The sequence below is a fragment of the Panulirus ornatus genome, chromosome 21 (genome assembly GCF_036320965.1).
Source record: "Panulirus ornatus isolate Po-2019 chromosome 21, ASM3632096v1, whole genome shotgun sequence".
Lineage (NCBI taxonomy): Eukaryota > Metazoa > Arthropoda > Malacostraca > Decapoda > Palinuridae > Panulirus > Panulirus ornatus.
In genome coordinates, this window is record NC_092244.1 from 13,003,384 (window position 1) to 13,022,583 (window position 19,200).

The 19,200-nt window shown below is 38.5% G+C and overlaps 1 protein-coding gene across 9 annotated transcripts in view; it reads left to right on the top strand.

The window, feature by feature from the left end:
- Positions 1-19,200, top strand: part of Zmynd8 (Zinc finger MYND-type containing 8) — a 427,013-nt gene that overhangs the window by 362,971 nt on the left and 44,842 nt on the right. For 8 of the 9 annotated variants that reach the window (XM_071675758.1, XM_071675755.1, XM_071675760.1 and 5 more), the window contains one exon: positions 9,763-9,828. The exons of the other annotated variant lie outside the window; for it this stretch is intronic. In XM_071675758.1, coding sequence (XP_071531859.1) covers positions 9,763-9,828 — 66 coding nt within the window. The remainder of the gene's footprint in view (positions 1-9,762; positions 9,829-19,200) is intronic. 9 annotated transcript variants of the gene reach the window in all.

A 19,200-nucleotide genomic window follows, 5' to 3' on the forward strand; every position in this document is an offset into this window, starting at 1 on the left:
ATGATGATCCTATATAGGCTGATGATGGTGATGATCCATATGACAATGCTGTTCAATGTGAGGAGTGGGAGGAGCTGTTTGGTGCTGAAGATGATGGCAAGAAAAATGATTTTGATTGATTTTAATGAAAATATTATAGATATGGTATCGTAGTTTTCTTTTGTTTCAGATTTGATAAACAGAGACTGATGTTTTGGATTTAAGGACCAAAAATATATGTATCTATAGATAAACATTTAAAAAATGAATGCTGTATGTTTTACATTGTCCTGTGCTACCATACCATAGCTTACTATGCATTTGGCTTCTTTGAGCTTGCGATGATGATGCTGGAGATCTGCTCTAGCAACTATTTCAACACTCAACAGCTGGTGGTGCGTCATGTATTGTCATAAGCAATATAAGGTTGAGGTGTATTATTAAATGTCAAATATCGAAAATATTTTTATTACCTGCATTTTTTGTAAATCATTGGTTATTATGATACTGTACATGATATGATAAGTTAGCTTTATTGAAGAACTTCAACATAGACTTCTGAAAGCATGTTGTAAGGTAAGTTAACCTACTATAAGTTGGTGAGCTTCATCTGCTGAAGGCAGTGCATAGCTTTTCGTAACTAATGGTACATATTTTTCATTTCCATTGTTTACTGGCAGTAACTCGTAAAAAAATTTCATGTCTGAAGCTAAAAGTTGCTCCTATCCCTTCCCATCATGCACAGATTTCAACTGAATGAAACTGTTACGCAGTTTTTTTACCTAAAACTTTTGGTGTTAAAAATTAAAACTATACACAGCATATGTGGTATATATTATGTTTAGATCTGGCATTATCTTCTGTCTTTGAAGTTCATAATCTTACAGTATCTCATGTCATCTGCAATACATTCCACTCAACTTTCTTTTCTTTTGTATCCTGTGTCAGATATCATTATTATGAAGAGTACAGTGGCCAATACTGCCTTCTGAATAAGTATCTTCCTCCTGCTACACATAGTTCCTTTAGCTAATAATATTTTCTGTTTGTTTGAAACTCTTTAAAGCTTTGTAGTGTCTCTCAAGTTCTCTTTTCCAAAAAAATCTTGTAGCTGATTTTGACAAATGATTTAGAATAATTCAGAAAAACTTTTTTCATTCTCTTTCCTTGCTGTAATGTTTTGTTTATGCTTTGGTGATGTGTGAATAACAGGATTTGTATACTTTTGCTTGTTACAAATTCATGATCCTCATTTATGTATTTATTATTGATTGTTTCCTTACATGTTTCTTAATCTTTCTTTCAAAGATTTTTATTTCATTCATTCAAACTTGCAGGTCTACAGGTTATAGCAGAAGTTTAGATCTTCCATTGTGTATTAGTGTCATTGCTATTTTATGTACTACCATTGCACTTCTGTCATGTAGGCTGTCTCATTATTAGTATTATTGGTTGTGTTATTGATTCCTTTATCTTACTGAAAATATTACTGAAATTCCATTCTCTGGTGGCCGTTCCCAGAGAGAAGCTCCAGAAACTGATGATAGGGTTTGGGAGAATGTGTGAAAGGAGAAAGCTGAGAATAAATGTGATCGGAAGTAAGGTGCAGCACTAGGGTGAAACAGGATTAGTAGTGTGTAAGTTTGAATTGGGAGGACCTTTTGGAAGAGGGGTGCTTTAAGTACCTGAGAGTGGACAGGACAGTGGATGGAACTGTGGGGCCTGAGGTGAGTCTTAGGATGGAAGAGGAGTTATGATCCAGGGTGAATTAAGGAATACATTGGAGGGACAGATAACAGAAGACTTAATGCTCCATGTCAAGGTTTCTTTCGTTCATGATACTACCTCGTTGAGATGGTAAAGGCTTTTAGTTATGAAATAATTTATGCCAAACATATTCAATGAATTGATTTATTTTCAAGTTTAAGTTCTCTTTTATCATCCTCTAAATGGCAGGATTGGTTTGAAAATCCCATCACCTTGTGTGCAATAAAAAAGAATAAATTTCATTCCTCTATAAATTGATTGGCATGCACATGTAGAAATAAAATATTCAGAAAAAGTAATGTGTAGGTACCTTTGTGTTGGCCTGGGAGAGTGCTGAGTGAGTGAAAGGATGGGGTGAGGCTGAAACAACTGACAGCTCAATATAAGAGGGAAGGACATTGAGGATTTGTTTTTTTCTGAACACATTTATTGCTGAAGTGCTGTATACAGTATACAGTTGTCTGTGAGAATGCCATATACAGTCTAGGGCATTTAGCAACCATGGGTGTAGTATACAATGGGTAGTGAGTCAGAAGGAAGGTACTGGTATCTTAGGCAACATCTCCACGTCCCTCAACATTTCCACATCTTTTACCAATGTTTTTCCAACTCAGCTGCTCAGTAACTATCAAAATGCAGTTGGGGGATGTTGTATCATCTGTATGCTACCCAAGTGATAAAGAAAATGTCTATAGGTAATGTATCAGATTTGCATCATTTTACATCATCTGTAGATATTTTCTTTGCTGCTTGGGCAGAGCAAAAATTATGCACTTGTACCTCATTGCATTTTGATGGTTATTTAGCTGCTGAGTTGGAAAAAATATTAGATAGTATAATAGATTTATGAAAATCATGAAACTCACGCTATTGGGAGTTATTATATGACTACTTAGTGATATGTGCATGAGTTATATTGTTAGGGGAAATGCATTGTACGCCTGGCACTGTTTTAGCTTGAACATGGAATCATATATTAATTTCATTTGCTTATAGATAACATGTTACTATACAGGGACCTCTTGATTTATTTGATATTTTTTTTCTTTTTCTTTCAAACTATTCGCCATTTCCCGCATTAGCGAGGTAGCGTTAAGAACAGAGGCCTGGGCCTTTGAGGGAATACCCTCACCTGGCCCAATTCTCTGTTCCTTCTTTTGGAAAATTAAAAAAAATGAGAGGGGAGGATTTCCAGCCCCCCGCTCCCTCCCCTTTTAGTCGCCTTCTACGACACGCAGAGAATACGTGGGAAGTATTCTTTCTCCCCTATCCCCAGGGGATATTTATGTTCTTGAAATTGGTAGTGTAAATAATTCATTTTATGTGTTTTTGTCATTAATAAGACAAATCCGAATATCATACCATGAAAAACTACAGTCTGTTGGGGATGAGAGAGCTTGGGAAGTGAGTCAGTTGTTGTTCGCGGATGATACAGCGCTGGTGGCTGATTCATGTGAGAAACTGCAGAAGCTGGTTACTGAGTTTGGTAAAGTGTGTGAAAGAAGAAAGTTAAGAGTAAATGTGAATAAGAGCAAGGTTATTAGGTACAGTAGGGTTGAGGGTCAAGTCAGTTGGGAGGTAAATTTGAATGGAGAAAAACTGGAGGAAGTAAAGTGTTTTAGATATCTGGGAGTGGATCTGGCAGCGGATGGAACCATGGAAGCGGAAGTGGATCATAGGGTGGGGGAGGGGGCGAAAATCCTGGGAGCCTTGAAGAATGTGTGGAAGTCAAGAACATTATCTCGGAAAGCAAAAATGGGTATGTTTGAAGGAATAGTGGTTCCAACAATGTTGTATGGTTGTGAGGCATGGGCTATGGATAGAGTTGTGTGCAGGAGGATGGATGTGCTGGAAATGAGATGTTTGAGGACAATGTGTGGTTTGATCGAGTAAGTAACGTAAGGGTAAGAGAGATATGTGGAAATAAAAAGAGCGTGGTTGAGAGAGCAGAAGAGGGTGTTTTGAAATGGTTTGGGCACATGGAGAGAATGAGTGAGGAAAGATTGACCAAGAGGATATATGTGTCGGAGGTGGAGGGAACGAGGAGAAGTGGGAGACCAAATTGGAGGTGGAAAGATGGAGTGAAAAAGATTTTGTGTGATCGGGGCCTGAACATGCAGGAGGGTGAAAGGAGGGCAAGGAATAGAGTGAATTGGATCGATGTGGTATACCGGGGTTGACGTGCTGTCAGTGGATTGAATCGGCATGTGAAGAGTCTGGGGTAAACCATGGAAAGCTGTGTAGGTATGTATATTTGCGTGTGTGGACGTACATGTGTATGGGGGTGAGTTGGGCCATTTCTTTCGTCTGTTTCCTTGCGCTACCTCGCAAACGCGGGAGACAGCGACAAAGCAAAAAAAAAAAAAAAAAAAAACTACAGTATACACGTATTAGGAAATATAAAATACTATTATATACATACTGTACAGTGAATTTTGTCAATGAAAACATCTGTATATCTTACTTGTTCCCTTAATGAACTCCCTTGAGAGGGTGGCCACAGCAAAAGTCTCCATAACTGGTGAACTCCAGTGCTGCTTTTTAGCCTTTAGTGCCTCTGCTTTAACAGGCCCCTGGTAGACAGCAACTCTAGCACAGTGTTTTCAGAAAACAGCATACTTTGAATCCTGGTTGTCTTCTCTTCACAGGAAATGTATATTGTCAAAGGCATTCTCCCAAAATAATCCAGTTTCATCCACATTAAAAACCTGCTTAGGAGTATAACAGTATTCCTTAATAATGGTCTTGAGGGTTCCTGGAAAATTATTGGCTATAAAGGCATTGGCAGAAGTAGCCTCACTAGTCATCATGTTGTTGTGGTAATTGTAGCATTTCCAAAAATTTGAAAACCAACCAGGACTTGCTTGAAAATTTCTTCACTGCTCCTTCTTTCGTTGCCAAGTCATCATTTATACTCAGGGCCTTTGCTTGTAATACAGTCATGCTGATGGGAACAGTTTCTCGAGTTTAGTGTTCATGTGTTCAATGTTCCTGACATTTTTCTCTTTAATTGAGCCTCAGGAATACAAGGTTAGAGAGGCACTGCTTAATGTTCCACTCTTGGCATTTTCTTTGCACTTCTCTGCAGTATCATGAACAGTCCTTAAAGTAGAATCATTAAGTGTAAGGGCATACACAATAGCTGTTTGTTCACTTCTCTTATAACGTTTGAGCACATCCTTCTTAACCTCAGTGATAGTTGTTGGGAGGCAGTCAACAACCAGGAAGGTATACCACCAGTACTGCCTGCCTTGGTGTTAGGAGGATTAGTGATGGCTGTGTGGTGATCCAGCACTACAGTGGTTGTCAGATGCAGTCCTCTGACCCAAACAGCTGTCTTTTCTTTCTGCTTCACCCACATGTGGACTACTGGCATTCTGTCTACAAACAGAAGCTCCTTGCCACACACAATGTTTGACAAAACTTAACTCACATAGCTTATTCTTCATAACTCTAGTTTTTTCCTGTGGTGAGCTCTGTGTGCTAGCCCTGCCTTTTGGCAAAATGGTATGAGCAGTAGATAGTAGTAGTAGGTAGGAACATTTGGGTAGGAGCATTAGGTAGAAACATTAGATAGAGGTAGTCAGTGGGAACATTAGGAAGGAACCTTTATGAACACTGCACTAGACTTTCCCTTTGCCCATGGCCTGTTAAGAGTGAGGCACTAAAACCTGAGATGCAGCACCAGAGTTCACTAGCTATGGAGACTCTGTTGTCATGGCCACCCCCTCGAGGGAGTTTCAGACAGGAACAGGCATCCGATATATTGGTGGTGATGGCCCAGTGCTTTCAGTACCAGAACTTGAAAGATGCTTTTTTGGCATGATACAAGTGGCAAAATGTGCTGTAACAGTAAATTGCAGCACAGAATATAGTAGCTTTCTGTGATTATAAACTCTATTTATACCATGCATATGTGTCTGAACAAGGAGTCTGCTGGCTTTGCGTGTGAAGATGGAGTACGCTGGCCTCTGTGTCTGGAAATGGAGTCCACTGGACTCCCTGTCTCAAGACAGAGTCCAATGGCCTCCTTGTCAGGATGTCAGTGCCAGAGTACAATGCTGCATGATGAATGATGATTGCATTATTTCAGACTTAAGCCCACATAATTAAAAAAAAAAGTATAAATGGACAGAGTGTATTATTTTCCAAATGATGTAAGTCAGATATGCATAAATTGAGAGGAATTTTTATTGTGTATATTTTTCCAGGAAAAAAAAAGCATTTTTAAATGGTCTCAAAACATTTAGAATTTTTTTTTATTGATATTTCCACATTAAGGACACATTTACTATCTGGAGTAGTCATAGCCGGTGGGTTAAGCTTGATTTTAGTACTGGTATCATGCTTTGCTCTTGTTTCTCACACACAGATGGCATTGCTGGTGAGTAATGTGACTGCTCAGAAATATTTCATTGAGCACAAAATTTGGGTGGAAGGAGAGGATATGGCTGGCTTGCTTAGGGCAGTCCTTCCTCATCTCTAGACATGAGAGAAAGACATAGATGTCCAGTTTGTTTGCACCATGCTCTCCTCTGTTTCTTACACTGTCACACCATTAGTGGTATATCACATGAATATATATAGAAATGTCACACTACACATGTCAAATGAGATACTATGCACTATTCAATAGATGTTATTTTAGAGGCAAAATATACATGTAAGTATTCTAGTTCTTTATTATTATATTGTTACCAGTCTTCCATCACCACTGGATTATGTATATGAAAGTACGGTTCAGTTATTACATAATTTGTTTCATGTGACACTGCAAAGGTAGCAGGGCTGTGGATGGAGTGGTCCCTTACTGGCTTCTTTCCTCCTTACTACAGCTAGAATTACTCTGTGTTAAATTTCTTAACATTTCACTTGTCATGCTTGTTCATTTACCTCGTCAGCTGTACATATGATAAGTGTTCCCCCCCTCATCGTTTAGGTCATCCAGTAATCTGTGCATTTTCTACAGGATCACCATGCACATGACCTGAGAGGCTAGTGGATGTACCTCTACAAATGTGATTTTATTGATACTGAGGAGGGGAGAATTTTCCCCTACATGCACAGTGACAGAAAATGCATCTGTAGCCTATAATTGATACATTAAGTCTAGTGCTGAGTATTTGAGCATAGGTAGGAAAAGTTAAAACATATGATGGTGGCTGCCTTCCTCTTAGAAAATATCATTGATGTTACATTGGCTGCCAGTTGTCTGTTGAGATTTGTATGTTGAAATATAATACTCTCTTATTCCTGTTACCTGGATCAGTTTGAATGGATCTCATTGTTTTGAGTGAATTTTCTGGTGAATCTAATATTTTTTGTTTCTTATATTCGGGGAAAAACGTGCTGTATTAGGTGTTGCTAGAGTCTGCTTGCAAAGGGAGCCACAAGTGATTATGCTTTATCTTAATCAGTGAACAGGGGGGAGCACTGTTTCATTGAGGTATTTAATGATCCAAAGAAGTCTTTTGTTTCCCCACTTATGCATGGAGTGCAGCCTTAAAACTGCCAGGAGCTCTTGTAGAGGACAATAAGAGTATGTTGATATATGTTAATGAACTGTGGGCCCTTAAATAGCAATGTTTTGTGGAACATCACTTTGCAATAGTGACATTATCAAATTGTTACATATTCTTAGAACAACCATATGGCTTCATGATCATGACAGATTTGGAGAAAAACTTGAATTTTCAATTTTGAGTATTTGTTAACATTAATGATGAAATGTTGTGATGTTAATGATGAAATATTTTGATGTAAGGTTTTTTTTAAACATAATACCTTTTTGCTATGTTGCCAAAGCTAAATAGCATTAGCTTTTTACTCCAGAAACACATAGAAAATCATTTGAAATCTTATTGCACCCACTGATGGTCACTCATTAAGGAATGCTTGGTTTATACTTAAGTATTCCTCATGGACCTTGAAATTGGGTGAGCACTACCAGACTTGAAAACATGAAAGGACTTTGTATACCATGAGTCAAAACATCAAAAGACATACATGTGGCATTGGTGTCCCATACTAAGTTAGACAAACTCAATTTAGTCATTCAGCCAACTCCAGGAGCTTGTGAAAATGGTGGTACAGGCTGTGTAATCACTGAGATGTGCTTCTGTTGGGATACAGACCTGAATTTGTTTCAGTATTGGTTATGGGAGATGAATCAGATTTATTTGCTGTTTCATCATTTTAACTGAAAACTGCCAAAAATGACCCCTTTATTTACTGGTATGTTATTTTAAAACAAAAAGGTTACTGGAACAGTATACCATAAGTGTCAGAAAAACAAATGAATGAACCACATTCATATTTTTTAACTACCAGACATACTCGGTTTTGCTGAGGGGAAAATCATCACTTTTAAGATTGTTGAGAATTGACAGCAAAAAGGATTAAGGACATAGTTTTGTGCTTGCACAGGTTTGTGCTGTGGGGTCTTATTCTGATATGATTACGACTGATCTGGGTCCAAAATATAGTAGTCCAATTTGGTCTCTGTGTTTACTTTGGTAGCAATTGGCCTGTTAACACACACAGACAAATTTTGTGTAAATGGTTAGTGTTGCTGACCATGAGTCAGCATGGGACAACCAGGGTCAGACCCACATGAGTTTGAATCCTGGGCCTGTAAAAGCCAGACTACATCTGACCCTGGTGTCAATCCTCCCACGGGACTGGTTGATAAATAGGTACCTACCTTCAGCTAGGGTGTGTGCATGCTTGCAGAGGAGTATAGACATGATACATTTATGTGAGGTTGAGACAGCATAAATGAGTATGACATCCTCTCTCCTAAATGTGTAAATGGTAATCACAGTTAATTATTTTTATGTACAAGATATGCCATATGAAGTACCGAATATACTCTTCTCATAATAATAAAGCAAAGTGATTTTTATTTTTTTTTAATCATGTATTTCAGAATTTCAGCTAAAGAAAAATTCATTAAAGATCTTTATCAGTATCCCAGTGGTGGGAAGGTATGTGGAAAAAGTTAATTGTCTTTTTGATGGTTTAGTATTCCCACTGGTGTCAAGGCATGGGTTATAGATGAAATATGTGGAACAGAGTGGATGTTTTGGAGATGAATGTTTAAAGACAATAGTTGGTGGGAGAAGGGTTAGATAAAAAAAAAGATAGGGTAAGAGAGAGGTGTATTAATGAGAACTTGTGTGTGATAGCTGAAGAGGTTGTGCTGAAATGGTTCGGACATATGAAGACAAAAAGTGAGAGGAGGATGACTTAAGAGGTTATACGTATCAGAAGTGGAGGGAACAATGAAAAGAGGGAAACTGAGGAGATGGAAGGATGGAGTGAAAGACGCTGCGAGTGTAAAGAGGGTCCAATACATGCATGAGATACAGCAAATTAGAGCACTGTGGTATACAGGGTGCAGTGTGCTGTCAGTGGACTAAACCAGGGCACATGAAGAGGCCAGGAAAAACCATGGAAAGGTCTATGGGACCTGAGTTGTGGATATGGGCTTTAGTTTCAGTGCTTTGTACATGATGGGTGAAGAATGGGTATGAGCAAATGAGGCCTTTCTCAGTTTGTTCCTGGTGCTATCTCATTAATGCAGAAAACAGCTAACTGTTGAAAAAAAAAAAAAAGATATTGAATAGGGTTTTCAGGACTGGTTAGATACAATGGCAATTCCCATATCTCTCTCACATAGATTCCTGTAGCTTATTTCTTGCCTTGTATTTCTGCATTATTACTTTGCATTTACCTGAATAAAATTTTAGCGACAATATACCAGACGACCATTATAGGTATCTAGGTCCCCTTGTAAATTGATGCATTCTAAGTACAGTCCTTTTAGCATGCCATTTCTGTAGATCAAGATGAGCAAAGTGTCCCAGGATCAAGCTCTGTGATACACTACTGGTGACCCCCAACCCATGTTGAGAAGGCTTCTTTGACGTGTATGTGCGTGTATGTTCATGTATGTATGTGTGGATAATTATATGTGTATAATATTTTAATTAGCACTTAAATTATCCTCTGCAGCAATTTGTTGATGAAGAGGGAGTTGCAGCTTTGGCTGAGGAGCATCGTCGTCGTAAGCATCACGAGGTCAGTCCCTATTGTTTATTTACTACAGGAACATTTTCCATATGTTTTTTGGTTTGTGGAATGTGATTATATATGTGTGTTTTTTGTGAGTTTTTACCCTAACTCCATATTGAACATGAGTAACAATTTGCTCTTGCTGTGCTTGATGATATTAACCCATAACAGCAGCTTTCTTCAGCTGATAATCTTATAGGGAATGGCAGCCATCATCACATGATAACTTTTGCTTCCTTTGTTTGAATATTCAGGTGACTCGTTTTACCACTAATATTCCATAGAGGTCTCCATCATTAGGTAGGTGCATGAAAAATTATGCTCTCCTCAGCACCTTTACAGCCACCATTATTAGTGCATGGCCATTGAGATTCACTTGGTGTGTAAAAAGTGCTTTGCAGAGAACATGCTGATTATTAGATAACCTTAATGATAAGGAAGATGATTTATCATATGCATCAGTGGTGAGGAAAGTTAAGGAGAAAAACATGAGAATTATGAGGAAATGAGCAACTCTGAATGAATTTAGGAGGCCAACAACCACGTGCCCACCACCTTTGCTGTTAGCCTTTTGTTTGCTAGGAAGATATTGCATAACAACTGCACCAGACTTTCTCTTCATGTAATCTGTGGATTATAGAGGACCTTTGTTACAGATGATAGTAAAGAGTTAGAATGTGCCCCAAGAAAAAATAAACCACTGATATCCTCCCCACACATACCAGCCACTCTAGATGTTCCCCAAGAAAAAAAAAAAAAAAAAAAAACACCAGTATCCTCCCCACACATGCCACTCATTATATTGTGTACAGTGTAATATTTCTAAACAAGATAAGTGAAATTTTTGTGTGTTTAGTGTAATATATGTAAGTATATTCATATTCACCATTGCTGTGTGAGTTCAAGATTAAGAAAGAAATGAAACCCCTAATACCTTCTCCATTTATGCCAGACATTCTTCCTGCTTGCACTCAGATTTGATATGGGTTGTATAAAATTATTAGATATATACATGTGATTCACTACATCACTAAACCTGTGTATGAAATATGAGTATAGTGTAAAACCAAGTTTAAGAAAAGGAAACAAACAACAGTCTTTCTCTTTGATTTGGGCCTGTCTGATTTGTCACACTCCAATCTGACCCTCACTAAGCAGTGGACCAGGCCAACAGAGATATAGTTTTGATACTCTATGGTTATATTCTCTTGCATGCCAGTCTAACTTTTTTTTAACATGCAGATGTAAACTGCAGCCTATTCTGCAAAGTAAGGGGTAAAGGTTTGATAGAATAATAGCAAACAGAATACTACATATTTCATGAACCCTGATTTCCAACTTGTAGATATGATTGATGGTCATGTGTAGTATAAAGGAGTAATATTATTGTACTGATTATGAGTATAAAGTATTATCAGATAAGAGCTTACTGTAGAAAAATATTTTTGCCATTATAGAGAACAGAAAAATTTGCCATGCTTCTGCCTTTATGTTGAGACATAGGTGTTATCAGACTCCATATGTTTGAGGTTTCACCACCGGTAAAAAGTTAATTTTGACTGCTGTATCAGGGACAAGGAGAAGGAGGAGATTAAATTAGTGATGGAAGGTTGGAGTGAGAAAGATTTTGAGCACTTGGGGCCTAAACATGTAGGAGTGACATGCTATAATGGGCTGAACCAGAGCATTGATATGAAACAGCTGGAGAACCATGGAAGGTTCTATGGGGCCTGGTTGTGGGTAGGGGACTATGGTTTCAATATATTATACATGAAAGCTAGAGAATGGATGTGATAATGAGGCCTTTCCTCATTGTTCCTGATTCTACCTTGCAAATGTTGGAAACATATGTATACAGTACTGGCCTCAGCCTGCAAAAGGATACACCACAAGTGAAAAGTCATGTTTGGCATGTTTATATTATTGGGAATACAGTCTCTTAAAAGAACTCATCCTCTTCAAAGAACTTATCACTCCAATGGAGGCTGTGCTTCCCTACTCAGTCTTGGGCTGTAGGAGCCTTTGAAAGAGGTCCTAGGTAACATCAGGACTGTCTCATAGAAATTGTTTGTATGGTAATGATTAGTATATGAATAAGTTTTATTTATAATTACCCCATGAATATCTTTTATTTATTATTACTTCAAGACCAATTTTTGTGAAAGGATCCTGGTGGTACCCAAGATGTTTCTAAAGATTCCTGGAGCTCAAGGTTGTGCTACTTCTTGTTGTAGGATATTGTAGACTCCCCTGGAGTAAGAAATTCTTGACAAGACTGTAATCCTAATGATACAGCCTTTCTAAAAATGACTTTTTACTTGTAGGTTAAATTCAAGCAGACTGATTGAATTGGAACAATGTGGTGTACCGGGGTCGATGTGCTGTCAATGGACTGAACCAGGACATGTGAAACGTTTAGGGTAAACCATGGAAAGGTCTGTGGGGCCTGGATGTAGATAGGGAGCTATGGTTTTGGTGCATTACACATGACAGTTAGAGATTTAAGTGTGAATGAATGTGGCCTTTTTTATCTGTTTTTCTGACGCTACCTTGCTGGTGCTAGGGGTAGTGATGCTGTTTCCTATGGGGCATGTTAATGCCAGGAATGGATGAATGCAAGCAAGTATGAATATGTACGTGTGTCTATGTCTATGTCCCTGTATGTGTGTGTGTATATGTTTATATGTAAACGTATGTGTATGGGCATTTACGTTCAAATTACAGAGGTATAAGTTTGTTGAGTATTCCTGGGAAATTATATGGAAGGGTATTGATTGAGAGGGTGAAGGCATGAACAGAGCATCAGATTGTGGTTTCAGAAGTGGTAAAGGATGTGTGGATCAGGTGTTTGCTTTGAAGAATGTATGTGAGAAATACTTAGAAAAACAAATGGATTTGTATGTAGAATTTATGGATCTGGAGAAGGCATATGATAAAGTTGATAGAGATGCTCTGTGGAAGGTAAGAGTATATGGTGTGGGAGGCAAGTTGCAAGAAGCAGTGAAAAGTTTTTATCGAGGATGTAAGGCATGTGTACGAGTAGGAATAGAGGAAAGTGATTGGTTCTCAGTGAATGTTGGTTTGCGGCAGGGGTGCGTGATGTCTCCATGGTTGTTTAACTTGTTTACGGATGGGGTTGTTAGGGAGGTGAATGCAAGAGTTTTGGAAAGAGAGGCAAGTATGTAGTCTGTTGTGAAAGAGGTCTTGGGCAGTGAGTCAGTTGTTGTTCACTGATGATACAGCGCTGGTGGCTGATTCATGTGAGAAACTGCAGAAGCTGGTGACTGAGTTTGGTAAAGTGTGTGAAAGAAGAAATCCGAGTGTAAATGTGAATAAGAGCAAGGTTATTAGGTACAGAAGGGTTGAGGGACAAGTCAATTGGGAGGTAAGTTTGAATGGAGAAAAACTGGAGTAAGTAAAGTGTTTTAGATATCTGGAAGTGGATTTGGCAGTGGATGGAACCATGGAAGCGGAAGTGAGTCACAGGATGGGGGAGGGGGCGAAAGTTCTGGGAGCGCTGAAAAATGTGTGGAAGACGAGAACATTATCTCAGAATGCAAAAATGGGTATGTTTGAAGGAATAATGGTTCCAACAATGTTATATGGTTGTGAGGCATGGGCTATAGATGGGGTTGTGTGGAGGAGGGTGGATGTGTTGGAAATGAGATGTTCGAGGACAATATGTGGTGTTAGGCGGTTTGATCGAGTAAGTAATGTAAGAGTAAGAGAGAGGTGTGGAAATAAAAAGAGCATGGTTGAGAGAGCAGAAGAGGGTGTTTTGAAATGGTTTGGGCACATGGAGAGAATGAGTGAGGAAAGATTGACCAAGAGGATATATGTGTTGGAGGTGGAGGGAACGAGGAGAAGTGGGAGACCAAATTGGAGGTGGAAAGATGGAGTGAAAAAGATTTTGAGTGATCGGGGCCTGAACATGCAGGAGGGTGAAAGGCGGGCAAGGAATAGAGTGAATTGGATCAATTTGGTATACCTGGTGTTGACGTGCTGTCAATGGATTGAATCAGGGCATGTGAAGAGTCTGGGGTAAATCATGGAAAGTTGTGTGGGGCCTGGATGTGGAAAGGGAGCTGTGGTTTCGGGCATTATTGCATGACAGCTGGAGACTGAGTGTGAGCGAATGGGCCTTTGTTGTCTTTTCCTAGCGCTGCCTCGTGCACATGAGGGGTGAGGGGGATGTTATTCCGTGTGTGGCGGGGTGGCGATGGGGGTGAGTAGGGGCAGACAGTGTGAATTGTGTGCATGTGTGTATATGTGTGTGTCTGTGTGTGTATATATGTGTGTACGTTGGGATGTGTGGGTGTGTATGTTTGCGTGTGTGGACGTGTGTGTGTGCATGTGTGTGGGGGTGGGTTGGGCCATTTCTTTCATCTGTTTCCTTGCGCTACCTCGCATGCGGGAGACAGCGACAAAGCAAAATAAATAAATAAATAAATAATAATGTCCAGGTCCCACAGACCTTTCCATGGTTTTCCCAAGATGCTTCACATGCCTTTGTCTGGTCCATTGACAGCACGTTGACCCTGGTATACCATATCGTTCCAATTCACACTCTTCCTTGCATTCCCCTCACCTGTGTGCCAGCTTTTGATAGTAGCAGGAGAATACCGGTACGAGAGTACTCGTTTGAGGTAGTTCTTATGTGACCAAACTTATTGTTTGTAATTTTTTAGGGTCAAAACAAACTAGAGGTGCACATACCAAAGCTTTGTTATGCCTTAGTATTGATATCATGGAAAAAAACTTCCTAGGAAAATGCATCTTCACTACGTCCTCACTATACCTTAGGCCATCACATTCTTAGTACATCCTAGACAGATAAGTGCTTAGTTTTCACTTTAAATCTTCATTGTTGTGTATATAAGCTTCCAGTAAAGGTTTGGTGAAATAATTTATCTTCCTCAAGAACTCGACATTCATATGAACATTACGTGAATAGCACTGCAATTGAGAGCACTTAGTAAATTACCTTTGTTTTAAAAACACACAGTTTGATGGATGTTTATCTCTGTGTTTATTTTATAATAGGATGTTCCCAGTTAGATGGGAAATATTTAGGAAATTAACTTATTTAAATAATTCAGTTTTCATAAGCACTTAGTAAAATATCAGAGTAACTAGAAAGCACTATGTGCAGTAGCTGCTGGCTGATGATGTGGCCAGCTCTTATCACCCTGGCTTCACCTTAAGGCTGCCTATCACCCATCACCTTAGCTAGAAGACACCACCAACATACATTTATATAGCATTGTAATACTTAAAAAGTGCCTGAAATACAACCTGTGCATGAATTTCATAAAACTATTGATATTCAGAATAGCAAGCCCTTTTTTGTATAACATTCTATTCATACTGGACTTATAACAGTAGTAATATTGACCTTGGTGAGTTTTCTAAGAACTTGTGGCTAATGAGGAAGGAGTAGCTGTGGTTCTTTTCTCCTTGAAGGGAGCAGTAATTGTGGCTAGCATGCTCCCTTGGAAGGCTTTGTTGTACTCTTCAATTACCCGCTGTATATGACTTTAACATCATGATGCTTGCTTTTGGTCCCTATTATACGGAGCCATTTGTAGCACCACACATTGAAGGCTATATATGATTTCTTATGGTGTTTCCTTCTTCATTCAACTTTCTTTTCTTCTTCATTTGACTCAGAGTGGTGGACAGCTTAGTTGTAAAGCATTGCTAACTCCTCAGTTGTCAGTTTGTACCAGTGTTATTTGAGCTGGAAAGAGAAAGCACTAATTAAGGAAGAAGGCTGTTGATCTTCAGGGTCATTATGGTTGGCATTTGTGGTGGATTTAGCCGGCTGAGAGTTGCTGAGCAGAGATATTTTGAATACAGCTGTGTTACATCTCCTACCCTCCCACACAATATATTCATAATGCCTTCCACAAAGCATGTCTGTCACTCTTATCTCATGCTTTTCTGGCAGCTCTATGGAGTTACAAGGACACTTATTGACCATATTAAATGTGTGGGATGATAAGCAGATTAGGGCAGCATGGGTGGCTAGCTTTGACCCTGACATACACCACACCTGCCAGTAGGCAAGTGGTGAGGTTTCTAGAAATGCATTAAGATTGAAAGTGGGTGATATGTGATGAGATGTGTGAAGTCGCAGTTAGAAATGGATGATTAATCTGTAAGGCAATTAATTGAACATCATTAAAGGGAAGATTGTACTGCATGCTAAAGTAGTTTTGATTTATTGCAAGGTATTAGCTTCGTATATTTTACCCTAACTATGTTTGAGCATAAAAAGCTATTCAGTCCTACTACAGGTTGTACCTATGTAATAATACATCACTCTGTGGTCTGGCAACTCCCATGGTCCAGCATGTTTTGAACATGCTGCAATTAGTTTGTGGATCTTCCACCTGGGCGGTGATGTTAGCAGCACTAAGGCACCAAACTGCAGCTGAGCTAATTAACAGTGCTGTTAATTTCTAGTGTTCAGCTGTATTTTAGCCCTTCAGGATGTTGTCCAAGAGATGCAGAAGATGATGTTAGTGCTAATAAGTGTAAGCATAAATCATTATCTATGCTTGAAAAGGTGGAGTTAATGAAAAAATTAGATAAAGGAACTTTTGTAAAGACTGTGTGAGTACTATGAGATCGGATTGTCAGCTGTGTATGACATGGGGTCAGTTTCTATTTTCTGGCATTTTCTGTGGTGTAGCAATGCCCAGGTCCCAATGTTGCCGGATTAAAGAGGTACAACCTGTACTAGTCTACTGATATTACTATAGGAGTGAAATTAAACAAGCTTAGGCTTCTGTAGCAAATTGGGTCATTGATATTACAAATTCACTGAGCTGAACAGAATCTAATGCAATTATTACATTGAGTTTTAAAGAGTGAAGAAAGGTGAGTAGTCAGAATGTAAGCCTTTAGCTCCATACTTTAATGATGGAGAAAATGTAAAGTGTAATGAGCATTTAGGTTGAAAATTGGAATGAAAGGAGAATTCAAGTACAGTTATATTTCAAGAAAACTCCAGTAGTCTTTTGAAAGACAAAATCAAGGGGGTGAAACATCTGCTGCTGAAAATTTTGAAATAAGTTCTGCCTGGTTAGAACATTTTGAAAGATGAGCTAATTTACACTCTGTGCGCAGCACTCCCAAGGATGATAGTAATGAGACATGTACAGTTGAACTCCAATATTCTCTCTCAAGGAGTTAAACCTTTGGCCATAGTATACTTCTAAAGTTGTTATACACAGTTTTCCTTTTCTGCAAAGTACTAAAGGCTGCAGTTGTCAAAAACAATTTGTACGTACCACATGGTTGCCAACCATCCCTACTAGAGAATGATGCCATGGTCCCATGAGATGCTTTTCCCTTGCAGTGGTTGACTAAGCATCACACAATAAAAGTGACTCACTCTACTGACTGCCACCACCCATGCAGCGATTTATTCATCTCTTTTCTTACTTTGTTTTTCTCGTAATTTAGGTAATCTGTCGACATCATAATATCTAGGCATGCTGTGTTGTGTATTCTAATGCATAAATAAAGATTTATATAGTGATGACTTAGTGTTGTTGATAAGTGTTTAGAAGTTGGCAGCCCGGGGCTGCTTAGCATCCATTAGATATGTATCTGGCAATTTACTTTTTTCATGCCCTTTACTGATTGTTCATCATTATGAGTGTTATGTATTATAATGCATAAATAAAGATATATGATGATAATTTGCAATGTTTTTGATGAGTGCTCATGATGTGGAAATACAGGCCTCCCTAGCATTACATTACATCTCATTACATTTGGCTGTCTAATTTTTTCACACAACTTTTTTATTATTATTGCAAGGAGCAAGAAATTTCTCACACATGAGGAAGTTTTTGCCATTCCACAGGTATCAGACTAAAAGTACCTCTTCTTCTTTCCCTCAGCCCCTACCCCTGCTATCCTATGTTATTTTTAAGAAATTGTAATGACAGATGTGGAAGCTTTATGGTTTTACCCTTATAAAAGAGTGGTTAAAAAGGGCCAGTAATTATTTTTATGTTTTACTGAAAATTTGCACCCCTCAGGAAAGCAGCTGAAAATTATTTCTGTGGCCTGAGGTCTAATGCCTGAACAGTCCCACCACAAATGCCATCTTCAGTAAGCCAGAGTCAGGGCCTGTAAGAGAGGAATACATAAGTTGCTGAACTAAGGGATGCCTCTTGTGTATTCAACATTTGGCCCAAGAAGTACTTACCATAGACTAACATCTTTTAATATAGATTGCCAAAAAATGTGATTGGGGCATATTTGGCCATAGCCCTGTGCTCATTTTTTTGGCTTTTGGAGGGTATATTTGTCCATAGCCCTGTGCTCATTTTTTTGGCTTTTGGTCCCTAACCCTGATTTAAACATGTAAACATATGTGTACTACATTATGTTTTGTGCTTTCCTAGAGCTTTAGAGCCGTTCCTCCAAAACCAGAAAATTCTGAAATCCAGCATCCCAGCAGTCCTGAACTTGCCAGATATGGGATCGTTTATTTATACAAGATATAGAAACTTTATAATTAAATTTTTGTGTGTACATATAGGAAGCGAATTTGAAATCTGCTGTGTTGAATGGTCTCATGCAAACTAAGATGATGGTAAGAGATCAGAGAGAATTCAGCAATGCTTTACAAATAGCATTAAGGTTATGAAACATATTGACTATTATGAAAAGTTGATAAAATCCAAATTATACACTGCAAAAAAGAAGAGAAATATGATACATGGCAAAATTGAAATGATTAAAGAAAGTGTTATGGAGTTAAATGTGTGAAAGAAGCAAGTACAATAATTACCTGTGAGAAAAATTCTGTGGTAAAATGAAAAAAAGCAAAAACATTTGAGAGCCCAGAAAGGAATATGTTCTTTATATTTTGCCCAATGAATTGAAAACTTGCAAGGAGTCAGTACTGAAACCATTAAAAGTAGTTTTGACAGTTAGTTGAGATCAGTTCCATTTGAGCCCAAGATTGACAGTTATGTGATGTGTGTATTAGCCGAGAAAAAAGTATTGCGAAATGTGACACGTGGCGAGTGCTGTGCAAGCCTTACCCCATGGCAAATTCTCATATTAGGTACTTGCAGGTACTCTCAAAACACCTGGTCTACTTGTAGGTGCTCTTAGAACACTTATCTTTTACTTTATGTGCTTTAGCACATTTTGAGAGAGATTTCCTATTTTCTTATTCTATATTATGGACGCCTGTTCCCTCCTGGAACTCCTTCTGGGGATATATTTTCATTTTGCCGAAAGGTTTGGAGTTTCTTTTCTTTTACTTGAGTTGCCAATAAAGCATCATATTAGTCATATCCTACATTTTTTTCTGCTTGAGCATGTTATTAGTTACAAATATACGAA